The sequence below is a fragment of the Gnatocerus cornutus genome, chromosome 10, assembly GCF_029298725.1.
Source record: "Gnatocerus cornutus isolate USDA-ARS CGAHR chromosome 10, icGnaCorn1.1, whole genome shotgun sequence".
Lineage (NCBI taxonomy): Eukaryota > Metazoa > Arthropoda > Insecta > Coleoptera > Tenebrionidae > Gnatocerus > Gnatocerus cornutus.
This window is the reverse complement of record NC_142242.1, coordinates 778122-792853: the sequence shown is the minus strand read 5'-3', so window position 1 is coordinate 792853 and position 14732 is coordinate 778122. Positions and strand designations below refer to the sequence as shown.

Here is a 14732-nt window from a genome sequence, read left to right as displayed (position 1 = left end):
TGGACTGTAAAAGGTAAACAAGACAAGGAACTATATAATCTAATCAAAAAGAGTAGAAATGTTCCGAAGAACGTGAATGGAAAAATTGTGCGAGACAATGAAATCGCACTCAGTTAATTATTCAAAGATTCCACGATGTGTAATTAACTGGAATATAAATATCAACTATTTTTCTATAAAAAATTCCAAACCGGTGTACGCTGTCTGCAATTAATATAAATTAGATGGAATTATACCGTACGCTATTTTTTACCGTATTAATGTGACACTTTTGATTAAAAATTTTTGGATGGTGGTCGTTTAAGGTTCTAATGAAAACCTCAAATTTGACATTTATTTTATTGGCAATAAAAAAACATGTAAATTTTGTGAAAAAACTAAATCACATTTGTTTACTAATAAACAATCAGATTAGATCTGGACAACATCGCGTAAACTGTAAGTGTTTCTAGCGATAGTCACTAGTGCATTAAAGAAGCAATAAAAAAGTAAATTAAAAGTGGCATTTGTCCAGTTCCAATTTGGAGACTCCAGCCTCAGATACCAAAGGTAAATCTTCAAGATTAGATCTTGAACTAAATCTGAAGTGTTGACTAAGCGGAAACTTTGTCATTTTTCTTTTTTAAAACAATATCTTTCACATTGAGATGAGCAACTTTTTCCTTGCGCTTAGGAGGTACAGATTGTTGGCAGAACCGTTTGAAAGCTTCCAGTTCCCGTTCATCCGCATCCATGTCGTCAAGAATATCTTTTGGAGTAAAAACGTTATCTAAAAAACGAAGAAATAAAAATAATTTAGTAAAAACGATTTATTTACTACCATAATGCAAGTCATCTTTATCAAAATTAAATTTGTCAGAATTATTAGCTGGGATTATCGAAACTTCAGCTGTGTGACAAGATTTCTTGTTGTCCAAATCACTTTTTGTCGCGTTTTTGTCAACTTTCGTTATCTCAATACCGGGTAATCCGGAAAGAATTTCTTGAGCATTAAAAGGAGATATTCTCGAAAATTCCGGGAAGTTACCCGTCGACATGTAACTGCTAGGAACTTCCGGCCCCAGAACCGGCTTCAAATCCGGTAGTAAAGTTGGCATTGGAGAGCCACTGTTTAAACTTTGTTGTAACCTTGAACTTCTTATAGTAACCATCCCATTTTCGTTTTTAAAAATGGCAGCTTGTTGGCACTGACCGCCGCTTAAATCTGGCATTATTTCAGCTTCCGGTCGTCCATTTTGCATGTTCTGAAAAATGGGATTTTTTAACGTCACCATTGACGGCTTCGCTTGCACCGTTGGAGCGTTGTTTTGTTGTTCTTTCTGTTTCTTATTTCGTTTTTTTCTGCTCTTTTTGCTAGCAACGGCGTTGGTCCCGTTTGTTGTTACACTCGACTGTTTGATTAGTTTCTCGGTATCTACGACGATTACACCTGATTTACTAACGGGAATATTGGAATTATAAGGAGGACTTTCAATGTTCATGGCTTTGTAATTCCTATCAGTCATTGGACCGTCGACTTTTGTTATTGTTATTCCTAAAACATACTAATTACGAAAGGTTTCGACAAAAAAATTATTACCTGGTGGCAGTTTTAACATTGGAATATTAATATCATTCTCTTTAGTTTTCTCCTTCTTACAAATCTCGGGTTTTTTCACACTTGCTTTAACTTCTCCCTGTTTCGTTTGTTTATTCTTTTTACTATCACTGGTATTGACTGAATCTACTGCTAACGTCACACGTAATTCTTTCGTAACAACATTTGTCGGTTGATTGGGTTTGTCGTTTTTGTTCTTTTTCTTTTTCTGGTTTGTAGCTGCATTTACTTCTAAATTAACAGTCTTGGTAACAGGTTCAACTTTGTTCTTCTTATTTTTCTTATTCTCGGCTAATTGAGCATTATTACCATCGTGGCCATTAACTAGAGTGTATAAAAGTTTGTCTTGATCAGGAGTTGAACCCTTGAGAGTTATTGTAACCGTTGGTGAAGTCGCATCATTCTGAGCGACTCGTTTAATGGTTACCATGGCAGGAATTGTTTCTTCCACTAATTCGGGACGACTCTCTTGATTCTTCAATTTTTGTTTCTTCTTTTTATTTTCTTTTTTCGAGTCTGAAACAATCAGTTAACGCACGATTAATCACATTGTGTTCATTTTACTTTTAGAAGCTTTCTGAGCTAGTTGTCTTGCCAGTTCTTCGTTTCTAAGTCTCTCTTCAGCTTTTCGTTTTTCTTCCTCCTCGCGCTTCCTTTCTTCCTCTTCGATTTTTAATCTTTCTTGTTCCTAGAATGATATAATCAGATTTGTACTTCTTCTTATTTACACTCACTTTTTTATGTCTTTGTCTCGCCTTCTTCGCTGCCTTCTTCTCAGCCAGAGCAAATTTATCCATGTTGGTGTTCCCTTCAATAAAGTTCAATAGTCCATGAATATCGTTCATCAATGGATTGGAATCTTCAGTAGGAGTAGTCATTTCACTAAGATTGTGCTTGGGAACGACAGCCGGAGACTCCGCAATATTCTTAGTGGCACTCTGATTAGTTTTACTTGCTTTTGCAACACTATTTCCATTTTCATTCCTCTGATTTAGCCTAATTCTCAACCTATTACGTGTTTCATTCGCTTTATGTACGTGCGAAGTCTGGAAAGATGTCATTTTGTACACACGAAAAACTAACTTATTTACGAATTACCGTAGTCCCGAACACTTCACAAAAAGTGCAGTCGCACTTCTTTGATTCTTTGTGATGATCGCAAGTATCCTGATAAGCTTTTTTGAATTCTAACACAAAAAAGTATGAGCGGATTACTACCAAAATTCTTTTCAATTACCTGATTTCAATTCTTCCTCGAGTTTACAACTGTGCCCGCACGGAAAAGTCACACCGGAATTTTTATTTGATGTGTTAGTACCCCTGGAAATTGCTTTTAGTTTCGGAAAAATACATAAAAAAGACTTACTTGGAATTTTTAGCGTCGACGCTCTTATTTTCGTCGGGTTTTGGTGGCACTTGCTTAACACTGAAAATATTATATAATAGTCTTATATAATCCAACGTATTCATTGTTAAATAAAAAAACGGACAACCAAAAGTGATTTATGGCAGGTTCATCTATTATAAATGAACTCGGTTAAAAAACAACTGTTATAAGCGGAGAAATATGTCTGATATCATGATTCATTAAATTATTAGCGTATGACGGTTTCTTAAAAAATTTATCAAATATTTGGTTGTAATACGTCAAAACTGCAGCGGTAAAGTTAGTTTCATTTTTTTTTTCAAACCCAACTGTGAATGGAAATTTGATGGATTACACGACCAGCTTAACGTTAAATCGAAAACCTATCCTTTTGACAGTACTCAGAGCTGCCAATCTTGGAAAAATTAAAAGCCGCCTAACAAAATTCGACTTACGTGTTTGAGACTACTGCGGGTTTGTCTGCTCCTTTCCCATTCCGTTCGCACTTCTTCTCTTTGTCTCGATCCGACCTCGGAAGAGAATTCCTGTACTTGAGGAAATTGCAAAAGGTTTTTCTGGACATTTTCGTCACTTCGAGATCCGGAAACCCTAATCTGGTCACATCAATATCATCGTCCATGTCGTTCTTAAAAATCGGTGGTTCATTCGCAAGTTTCGGACTCGGATTTTTGGGAATGTCTCCGTTTTCGTGGCGTTTAGAAGACTTTTGGTTTGGAATAACTGAGCATTGAGAGTCATTTTTGCTTTTCCTGGAGTTTTTTGAATTGGAATTGGACATTCCCAGTTTGACTATGTCCATGTTGTCAGATATGATTTTAGATAGGTTTATGCAGTTGTTGCCTTCTAATTCTGCGAGAGCGCGGCCTAGAAGTTTAACCTAGAGATAGTTCAGAGAAGACGATAGTATTACCATTTATGTGTTGTTGGAAATGGTCTAGATCAACTTGCTGTCTGCAGAACCTGCAAGAAACCTTCATACACTCTGAAGCCACCTTGTTTTGGTTATATTCTAGTATTGCCTTGTAAGTTAGTATTAGACAATCTTCACAAATGCACTGTCCTGAGTCGTCCAAAGTTGGATCAGGCATTGTTATATTCTTGTTTCCTACTAACGTAAACAACTGGCAATCAAATAAACGCATATCTTGGAGATTTTTCCTGTAATATCCCAATTATTTTAAGAACAAACAAACACAAAAACGTACTCGTCTGACGAGCGATCAATCCAGAAATTTTTAGATAGGATGCGCTTATGAGAAGACATCATTTTGTTGTCCAAACCCTTGAATTTAGCTCCTAACTTACTAGCTATGAAGGTACTGAAAACACAAACTTAGAGGTGGTTTTAGGAGGTTGAATCTCACCTGATTCCTAACATTTGAGATCTCCAGAGTTTATGTAACTCGGTTAAAACAGTGTAGATTCCTGCCGCTTTAATAGAGACGTTGTCTTTCATTTGCTCGAACTCACTCACAATATTTTGAACGTAAGGAGTTTCATAAAAGTAATACATGAATATTGAGGTGTTGAAATCCAGCCAACCTAATTTGTAAGTGTTGATGAGGAGTTTTTCCAACTCTGGGAATATTTTACATATGTTCTTAGTAGCAGACAAGAAGGCTTCATAGTAGTAAAACAAACCTGAAAATTTAGATGGAGTTTTGATAGGTTTGAAATTGGAGTAATTACTTTCAATGGCTGATTCAATACTTCCAATTTTTTGGTGCTGCTTCTGAGCAAATATTGTGTACTCTCTAACAAGAGAAAATAGTCTAAGGCAAAGTTGGATTTGGTCTTCTTCCATTAAACTGTGGAAATATTATGTATTGTTGTTATAACATCACATGACATACCTGCACACAATGCTTCTCATGTCTGCAATAAAATAAGGTGATAATATTTCTTGCTCAGGATGAGGATCACTGGTCATGCAATATCTATACACAAAACACAAATAATGTTGAAGATCTGTCCACTGCTTGGCAGGTTGTGACTTCATTTCAACAACTTTCTTAAAAAACTCCAAAAATGTCTTCTTCTCAGCAAGGTTGTACTTCCCTTCATTCTCAACTTTAACTTCAACTTCACCCTAAAACCACCAAGTTTAGATTAAGGTTAATTTTAGAATTATCAACTACATTCTCAATTTCGTTGTCCGCCAAGTTGGCTTTAATAATCCTATTGATGTTTTCCTTGGGCCGGTCATACAGAGCTTTCAAAAATTCCAGTGAATAAATATTTGATGCGTCTGGAGATGTTTGATTTGAACCCATTTCAAACTTGTAAGCGAAAAAGCGACAAGTTTGCTTCACCATGATATACTCAAGCGGGTCACTATTCATTGTTAATTATTTACTTGAAAACAAACGTTTCACTATCCAATTTTCGCTGTTATGGCAAACTATGGTCACGGCACAAAAATAGCCAGCATCTGATTTGGATTTGGAAAATGGAGATATTGTCAAATGTCAAACGACACCATGGAGACCAAGTCACTAAAACGACAAAATTAATTCCCTAAAAGAAAAACAAACTTGCGTGTATTATTGGTTGCCTGACTGTCCCGCGTTCAAAAAGTGGCGCGCTATTCCATTTGATAAAAATGCGTCTTAAAAAAACAATAAACTGAACAAAGTGATTTTTAGGTACTTCCAGTCCTTCAAATTAGTTCCGATTCTTCGGATTTCTTAGGTTCATCCACTTAATTTCATTCATATTTTAAAAATAAACCAATCAAACCGTGACATTGAATGTGACAATAAAGAAGACACATACAGTGGAATTTCCCTTAAGCGAACACCAATGGGGGTCAAGATTTTGTCCGCTTAAAAGAGAGGATACAAATTTTCAAAAACGTTTTTATAATAAAAATCTGTATGTACTTCATAAATAAAGCGAAACTTCTTTAAACCAATAATTTATATTCAACAATTAAAGATTAATGAAAAAACAAGCATTGCATAAATCCTTTTTGTGTAAGTCATTAAACATAAACAATAAAACATTGAAAAAACAGAAATGTGATTTAATTAAAAAAATTCAAATTCAAATTCAAATTTAAAATCATTAAAAACAGGAAACATTAGTATTATTATGCGAATCGGGAGTTTCCTAGAAAACTATTGGTCTTGTATGAATGAGGCAAAGTAAGCAAGAACAAATCTGAATTTTTATAGTTCACCGAAATAGGTAAGTTCAAAACTGTCCGCTTAAGAGAGGTGTCCGTTTGGAGAAGTTTCACTGTATTAGTGTGCTGTTAGGCAGCTCATAATACGACGGTATGTTTAGGAGTAGAGACCCGCAGCTTTTGGTAGCCACTGAATTTCGCTCTTCCATACTTGTGCTCTAATGTACCTTACCCATCAATAATATAAATTACAAATGAAAACAATAAATATAACAAGTCGTAGCGCTCTCGCAGTTGTCTGATTTATGCATCAACCCAGCGAATTAATAGCGAAGTTTGATAAAGAAGTGGTTCTCTGACTGGAAAGGCTACCACATCCAAGCGTGTTGGGTGCTATTGTATGGTTGAGTAGAGTACGATGGTATGGTATGATCAGTATTCGTCAAGCAGTGGCGATAGGAAAGTCAAAGCTGAAGCCGCTGAGTGGGTTTGATATGTCAAGATTTTTTTGTTTCTAGTCGCGCACCTTTGACTTAAGTCATATGTGCGAGAAAAAATGTGATTTAAACTGCATTGGTTTTGAGAGAACCGGATTACGGCAAAGGTAAGTTCTGTTATGTTTGGCCAAGAATATTTATATTAGGTTTTAATTAGTGGTAATTGTGTCATTGTTATCTTAGATCTGTGATTTAATCAATTAAAATTAAATGGAACAAATTTACATTCGTGTGCGTAAATTAATGAAGTAATTTAGTTGTTCAGCGCGTAAGTTTTATGAAAATATTGACAAATTAAGCTTTGATTAGCAGGTAAGGTCAAACAATAAAAACGATAAATAAATCTAATAACACGGAAGTGACTTTGATTTTTTCGATTGGATACAAAATGTGAAAGCGAATCGCAGGAAATTACGCACGATTAAAAAACTGGATCTAAAAGTGGCTCCTTCTTTCTAAGTTCAATAATTACATAATAATTATTTAAGAGGTTTGAAAGCATGTGCCTATGAGAAAACGGAATCTTTGTTAGTTTAATTTAAACTGTGCTTTTAACGATACAATAGCTGAGAAATTCACTTGGAACCTTTGTTATTTAAGCGCAAAGACATCATTACTGTATTGATATTTCTCATATATAATTAATTATCCCGGTGCTTCAAACTATGAAATAATGACAGGATGTCATAGGAAAAAGCTTTCGTCGAACAGAAAGTATGTAAATTTTCGATATCAGCCCATCAATGATCACATTGTTTTCTAAAACGACCACGAACAAGGTCATTCATTATTAATTAAACCGTACAATAACATCTATGAATTCCAAAATGCAACGTAGTTCGTTAACACGATCCAATTTTTTGGTTAAGCGAACCGTGATGCAAATATTTAGCTTTATTACGAACGGCAATAAAAATCGCACTTAATGCTTGAAAAAACGTCAATCTTTAGTTAACGGAATCGATTTATTAATCGATTGGTTGTGGAAATGTCGTCGAATGATGAACTCCTTGCAAAGGTTTTGTCCGATTTCACAGGTTTGTAGTTATGAACGAGTAGTCTTCAGAGTCCACTGATGCGGACATGACAAAGATGACCGTCGGTCATGTCATTGTGGTCATATAAAGACTCAGACTTAAATACTGAAAAATTCAAACGTGAAAGCGATAGAGCTCATCATCTAGTTTTTACATCCGAGCTTGCGGTTCTTGCATTCTTTTTCTTTTCAAATCTGCTCTGTATTTTCTCTTTCGATACGGAAGCGAAGATTATGCTATTGTGCATTGTCTATAATATATCGACTCGTACTTTATAAATTACAATTTGCATCAACAAAGAACAGTAAAAAACTTCAAGCACCGCTGCAAAATTTCGGAAAAATCATTCGTGCTCGTTCAGGAAAGTGGAATTTATGTTTTCAGGTCGCTTTGAACATTTTACCTTTATGGTAAAAAACATAAAAACGTGTTTATTATATATTCAACATTTCCACACAGTCTTTTACATTACATCATTTTACATTGACGAGTAATTAATACCTTCGTAAACATAAATAAAAATTAAGAAGATTGAAGAGTATCGTAATTTTTTGCAAATGTCGCGCTTTTGGAAAAAGGTGAAGGTTTTCACAGGGGTCAAAAATGTAAATCTCGTCAAGGTTGCAATGGTTGAGGCAGGATCAGCATCATTACTGTGATGCTACATGTTGTCAGTGATTAAAATATAGCTAGTTCTTTTTCCATCAAACTTGGACCGCTATAATTGCCAGGTAGAATTCCGGTAGCTGAAATTTAAACGAGTCTATCGATTTATTAAAATTCCGCTATAAAAGGCTGTTAATACTTCGATATGGAAGTTGTTAGAACCTTGAGTGTTGAATATACCAGCGATTTTTTTTTCTTCATTTTCACTGACACTACATAAAGTTGAATTAAGGTGTGGGCTTCTATAAATACATAATATATTTGCATATGTTACAAACGAAAAAATTTTGCAAACAAACATTATTCATAATATTTTTATTTTAATACAATAACAATGCAGTGTTTCCAGTCACACTTTTAACCTTCGCGGAGTAATGAGTAATTTCGGGGTAACAAACTATTTTTATTCATTGGCAGGTAAATATTTCCACATTTTTATGTGGGAACGAAATTCGGATATAACAATTATAGAAAAAGTGGATCAGAAATAAATACTAGAAAGTCGATACCACCAGAACCAGTGCATGTAAAAATATTACAAATTCGTCGATTTGTCGTTCAAAAAAAGTACTGTTACTCTCTAATGTAAAAAAACGAGTTTGTTAATTTCCAACATACGATTTTATTCCAAAACGTATAATTAGAGCCACTTTTTGCCCACGTATAATAACAGACTTCAGATTTGTTTACTAATAAATTCTTTGACAGTTTTTTGGGAGACTTTCATCCATTTTTTGCTCTGCGAAAGTGAAGTTCAAAGTTATAAAATGTTGGAGGAAGTTGAAAATCTGAATTTCAATAAATTGGTAAAAATTGAAAATAGGAATGACGTAAAATTAGGAATCTTTATTATGTCACACAATGATTCACGTGTTTTCGTCAGAATTCGGACTCGTTTCTTCACGTGTGCTGTAATTTTTTAATGATTTGCCGGTGCTGAAAGCATAATTTGTCTTCAGATTGCATTACATGAATGTTGGAAATTTCGCTTTCGTATCTCGAGGCGATTATTGATGGAATGTAGTTATAGCCTGTGCCACACATTTCAGCGCGTTTTATCATAGCTATTCTGCAGAATTTCATGAATCATTTAGATTTTCGCGTTCCTTAATTATAAAAAGTAGAAATGTCACGCTGAATTGATTAATTGGGTCATTGTCACCATCGGATTCGATCATTGAAATTTACTCGAATCGCAGATTTGAATGCTGTGAACCGTGAAAAGGCCACACCTGTAACATTTTAATTACTTGGGTAAGTCAAGTGACTTGTAGTAATTGCGTTACGCTATTATTGTTCATTCAAAATTATTAACGGTGCAGCATTCTTGTGATAACTGGCCGTTTGGTAAATTTTTCGAATTGGTGCGTGGCAGTTGGCAGCATCATCGGAAATACCTGAGGAAGACGAAAAACCCGTTCTGATTGATAAAACATCCGCATTCGGTATAGATCAATTATTTGAAATTATGGAATCACATACGTTTCTCATGATTAATTATTTTATATTGCGTAATTGAAATTCCAGTGTACTTTCTACATTGAGAAAATATTACACAACAAATGCTGTTGTGGCCAACTTATAATTTAATGTCAGTTCACCATTCGCTTATAAGCAGAACTCGGTGTGAAAATTTATACCTCGATCAATTAACACAAATCATCGCTTATTGTTCGAAACGTCTTTCAACGAGCCACGAAATATTCTGATTCGTATCTTCACATAATAACAATAAATTCCGTCACTTCGTTTTTGGGCTCTTGTAACTGAATGTTGCGGTTTTACCTCACTCATCTTCCATATAATTGCACAGAATTATTCAAATGAAACAATCATATTAGTATGCAGGAATGTTGTTGCTACATAATAATTAATAACAAATAAACTTAATTAATACAAATTACATCTTTCTTACACTTGTTATTTACTAACCTCAGGTGTTTATTTTTCCTCATTATCCTTTTGTTGAGATTACAACGCGGCTCTTTTGTGATTTTTTTCCAAATACTTCATCAATATTGCTGATTCAACCGTGATGACTAGTTGAAATGATGACTCGGTGTTGTATGGTTTGATTCTCTCATTGCAAAAATCTGTTATTCATAATCGTGGAAATAAAATGCACAACAGGAAGTCAAGAAAAACATTTCCATTTTATAGTTTTGGTCACAAATCTAATCTCAACCGTTAAAACAACGTTTAGTAGTGCATTTAAGGTTTAATGTTTGCTTTTTTATCCAAACACTCGTATTGTGTATTGTGTAATTGCACGTTCTGTAAAATATCGACATATTTGCTGAAATTGAAAGTCAAAAGTGCGCAGGAATGCGTGTCGTTATGTAACATCTTCACTTGTCTGATAGGTTTTTCTTACGGTCATTCCCTATCTCGTAATGATAATGATACGTATCTTCAACTGTAGGTGGTACAAAAACTAGTCATAAGGACGTAGTTTAATGGCCATGGCTTGGCTATATTTAAAATGTGTGTAGATGGTGTAAGTCTGTTTCAATATTTAAGTAAACAAAAGCTATTATCTCGTCCAACCTTTGTTCTAACTAAACTGTGTGATAAAGTGATTGTTCAAACAAAGAAAAAATGGAAAAGACCAAACTCAACCATTATAACGATTCTTGATATCATTTTATAGTACCTGGGAACTTTACGAGGCACAACTTCATTGTAAAATGCAACACCAAAACGTGGCTTTTTCAAATATCGAGGCACTTATCAAATTACCACACACGTTTGGCCTCTAGTAAAAAAGACAATAAGTGAGAGAAAGCGGGATTTGAGAAGAGCTGCAATCACCTTGCAGTTTTCTAACTGACACGGAGTTATGTAAGAATCCATCAAAGTTAACTTCAAAATTCGTTTAAGTTAGATAATAAAAAAAACAGTCAGGGTTTATTGCGAAACGAACCGTTAAATTACTGGAAAATTTTATTACCATTTCTGATTAGTCCAGTACTTAAGAAAGCATTCTGTTCTGGTTTATTATTGTACTGATAAACAGTAGCACATTTCTGAACCTGTGACACCTAATTTTGAGGCTTGACACCTTGACCTTCGACCACCATCTTCAGGCACTTTCTTGCTTTCACCACTTAACCATTTAAAATTTAATAGACGTATATGTTATTGCAAATCGTGTAACCTAAATAAAATCGCACCTACTTAAGTAAATGACTAGGCTTTTAACCAGCGCACGTCCAGAGTTGTTGGACATCCATCATGTCGTTCAAGAACATCACTTCCTTGACGGAGTTGTATAATGCGTAGTCCTTTAAAAATCGCCTTGATATTTTACTTTCAAAGGAAAACTGTCGATACGCAGAATTAAGAATAATTAACTGATTGGAATGTTGTGGTCTCACATGGGTAACTCACGTGATAACGTTTCTCATTAAATCTTAAAGACCGCCACTCCAGTTTTGCATGATTTTAGAAGTTGCTAGCACTCTTTATGTACATATTCTTCGATTGTAGCAGAAAGCAAGTTATTTCAAGGCTACAGTAATTTCAGAATTCATAGAACGTACGAACTTGTCCTCTGACGTTTCTTAACGAAAAGAAAACTTTAAAGGTAACAAGTTTCAATCTCGGTTAGATTCTATTGCTAAACCAGTTCGATAAAACTGTATGGTTTTTTGTTATAGCAAATGAAGTGGTTTCGTAAACAGGGCGAAGCCCCTAGACTCCTCAGTCTGTCACCCTTGCGCACGCCAGAATCCGAACAAACAACTAATTTAGAGATATTGACACCACCAAAACATGTCAAGCGGAGATCACGACTTGGTAAGACTCGTCTTTTATCCAGTACCCAAACAACATTGTTTTTTCTTGTAGAAATGTCTCCAGCGGTGTGGGCTCGACGACAAAACAACAAGAACGACACGAACTTCTACAACGTAGAAGACAGTGTTATAATAGTGGAAAAATCAGATCGAAGACGTTACAAGTCACAACCGCGTAGTGTCAAACCAACTACTGTTTCCGACAGTAGTCACTGTCGCGAAAAACGGAATCCTTTGTTGGATCGAGTCAAACATACAAGACTTTCGTGTTTTCGTTCAAATTCCACTGCCTCAACTGTCGTGGATGTGCCTTCGTGTAGTTCAGTGTCGAAATGTAGTGATGATTACGCTCAAACTAGTGACAGTCAAAGTTTAGACTTGGAACTTCTAGGTTCTAGTGATAGTCAATATGATAGTCTTTCGCGTAGATCTTGTTTCACTGCCAAACTTCGAGCGATGTCGGAGAAATATCTCCAGTCGTCAACCAACAAGTTCCTAAATAAGTTATACAAGAATCCAAGTCCTCTTGCCGAGTCTCCACGTGTCAAGAACCCGCGGAAGAAAAAGAACCTCCGGACTAAACTCAGGAGTTTTTCTTATGGAGCTTTACCGGGATTGACGGAGTTCCAGAAGACGCACGAGTCGCTTTGTCATGAACCAGAGAGGAACATTCTTGATGACGAAGAAGATCGGTTGCTGCTAGTAGATCATGAAGATTCCGACAGTGGGATCCTCGTGAACGATTCAGGATTGTCCTCCGGTGATAACGACACTTTTAAGATCGAAGAAGTCAAAAGGAGTCACCCTCAAAGAGCACTCTCCCTTGATAGACGCGAGATGTTCCACAGTTACCAACAAGAAAAAGACGAAATTTTAATAAATAAAACCACAACATTGGTGCGGCTCATAAAACGGACAGCTGACGAAGAGTTGGGCATATTTTTGACGAAAAGTAGGCAAGTCTGTCATGGCTTTCTCATAGCCCACATAGTCCCCGATGGAGTAGCTGCTAGGTACAACATCAAACTGTTTGAATCTCTCTAACATTTTGTTCCAGGCAAGTGAATTTGTCGGTTGGCGACGAAATTATCAGCATCAACGGTCGCGACATCTCTGGTCTCAACATGGCAGAAGCAAAACAATCGTTGTGTACTTCTTCACTTCGAGTCGATCTTTTAGTGTCGCGAAAACACGAAAAAGCAATGAAAGAAAGTTTTGTTGATTTTGACCGACCTTCCGACGCCAGCCCTTTGTATAAAAGACACCATTACTTCCAGAAAAACAGTTCTAGCCATAGTAGCTATAATAAAGTCCTCCGACGCGCAGCCACCGGAAGCAACAGAAGTAACGAATCGGCATTTCCTTCTAGTCCTAAGTCTGATTCTACCACGAATTTTTGTACATTACCACGAAGACCGCGGTCAACCATCTGCACTTTCCATACCGTTATCCTAGAAAAGGGTCCTGGAAAAAAATCTCTAGGATTCACCATTGTCGGAGGTCGAGACTCCCCTAAAGGCGCTCTCGGCATCTTCGTCAAAACTATTCTGGCTAACGGACAAGCAGCAGAAGACGGACGTCTCAAAGCTGGTAAGTACTAAGTAAATTGAGAAAACAAATGACGAGTTTTTCCCATAGGAGACGAAATTTTGGCCGTGAATGGACAAGTATGTCACGACATTTCTCACGCTGACGCCGTTCTTCTCTTCAAAACTGTGAAAAACGGACCGATTGCGTTACATATTTGCAGGAGGAATAAATCGAAGTCTTTGTAAGTTTCACAGAATTTGCGGGTTTAGGTCTAAGGGTATTCATTGCAGATCCACCAAAGCAAAATCTTGTACAAATCTTCAGTCCAGTACTTATGAAAACACTTCGCCATAAATATAAAGAACTGATGTATTCGTAACTAATCTGTTGCATTTACTTGGGTTTTGTGATACTGTATTTTATAATTTTGTAATAAAATAATGAAAGATATTTGTGGGTTTTCTTTAAACGCGTTAATTGTAATAATTGAACGACAATTTGAACGTGTTCCTGGAAGTTACAAAATCCGTTAGCATGTTGACTTTCATAAACCGCAATATTTCGACAGAGGTAATTCTGAGAAGATCATTATTATGTATTGCATATCTTTGGTGCATGATATATATTGGCGACCACGCATTTAAATACGTGGCGTGTTACGGAATGCAAAAAGTCTGACAGGTGGCGAGCACTAAATGACATTGACACTTAAAGTTATGCAATTATTTATTTGTTTGTTTATCGAGTCCAATTTGGCTTCTACTAATTGCAAACTTGGCCTATTCTACGTGCAAATTTTTTAAATAATTTTTGTAAATATCGTGATTAAATTTCCATTCGCAGTTGGCTTGATTAGAAAAACCACCGCAGCGGTTTTGATGTATGAAAACTGAATATTTGAGAAATTTGACAGTTTGACGTTCAAATTATTAAATGAAATCAAATTCTCAATCAAATTGAGCGTTTTTGAGAGCAAAAATGCTCGTCAAAACCAGCGGCAGAATTAACAAACGTGTTCACTGAATTATTAAATTTTCGTTTAAAATCGAATTCGGTGTATCAATAAATATTTTTGTCAGGTAAAATAGATTTGT

The 14732-nt window shown here is 35.7% G+C and overlaps 2 protein-coding genes across 3 annotated transcripts; one reads left to right on the top strand and one right to left on the bottom strand.

The window, feature by feature from the left end:
* Nucleotides 1-333: 333 nt before the first annotated feature.
* LOC148166939 (uncharacterized) lies at nucleotides 334-5480 on the bottom strand. The gene is made up of 15 exons (XM_088047765.1): nucleotides 5123-5480; nucleotides 4838-5073; nucleotides 4674-4792; nucleotides 4349-4625; nucleotides 4190-4303; nucleotides 3895-4142; nucleotides 3419-3848; nucleotides 2964-3023; nucleotides 2835-2917; nucleotides 2696-2784; nucleotides 2332-2643; nucleotides 2162-2285; nucleotides 1580-2113; nucleotides 821-1534; nucleotides 334-769 (listed from the first exon to the last, which is right to left on the bottom strand). The coding sequence occupies exons 1-15, from the start codon at nucleotides 5324-5326 to the stop codon at nucleotides 594-596; spliced, it is 3720 nt and encodes a 1239-aa protein (XP_087903891.1). The 5' UTR covers nucleotides 5327-5480; the 3' UTR covers nucleotides 334-593.
* Nucleotides 5481-6474: 994 nt separating this feature from the next.
* Nucleotides 6475-14088, top strand: LOC148166938 (uncharacterized). 2 transcript variants are annotated; one of them, XM_088047876.1, is made up of 6 exons: nucleotides 6475-6715; nucleotides 11971-12109; nucleotides 12161-13121; nucleotides 13166-13698; nucleotides 13747-13879; nucleotides 13929-14088. In XM_088047876.1, the coding sequence occupies exons 2-6, from the start codon at nucleotides 11974-11976 to the stop codon at nucleotides 13990-13992; spliced, it is 1827 nt and encodes a 608-aa protein (XP_087904002.1). In that variant the 5' UTR covers nucleotides 6475-6715; nucleotides 11971-11973; the 3' UTR covers nucleotides 13993-14088. The 2 variants fall into 2 exon arrangements, with proteins under 2 accessions (XP_087904002.1, XP_087904003.1); XM_088047877.1 differs by lacking the exon at nucleotides 6475-6715 and adding an exon at nucleotides 11810-11897.
* The last annotated feature ends 644 nt before the right edge of the window (nucleotides 14089-14732 follow it).

What these genes read in the sequence shown, in the direction of transcription:
- LOC148166938 (XM_088047876.1), top strand. Translation starts at nt 11,974, where the DNA reads ATGAAGTGGTTTCGTAAACAGGGCGAAGCCCCTAGACTCCTCAGTCTG. An exon ending in CCCGATGGAGTAGCTGCTAG is followed by an intron (nt 13,122 to 13,165) that starts GTACAACATCAA and finishes ATTTTGTTCCAG; the next exon opens with GCAAGTGAATTTGTCGGTTG. An exon ending in AGGAATAAATCGAAGTCTTT is followed by an intron (nt 13,880 to 13,928) that starts GTAAGTTTCACA and finishes TATTCATTGCAG; the next exon opens with ATCCACCAAAGCAAAATCTT.
- LOC148166939 (XM_088047765.1), bottom strand. Translation starts at nt 5,326, where the DNA reads ATGAATAGTGACCCGCTTGAGTATATCATGGTGAAGCAAACTTGTCGC. An exon ending in ATTGATCGCTCGTCAGACGA is followed by an intron (nt 4,143 to 4,189) that starts GTACGTTTTTGT and finishes GGGATATTACAG; the next exon opens with GAAAAATCTCCAAGATATGC. An exon ending in AATGTTAAAACTGCCACCAG is followed by an intron (nt 1,535 to 1,579) that starts GTAATAATTTTT and finishes AGTATGTTTTAG; the next exon opens with GAATAACAATAACAAAAGTC.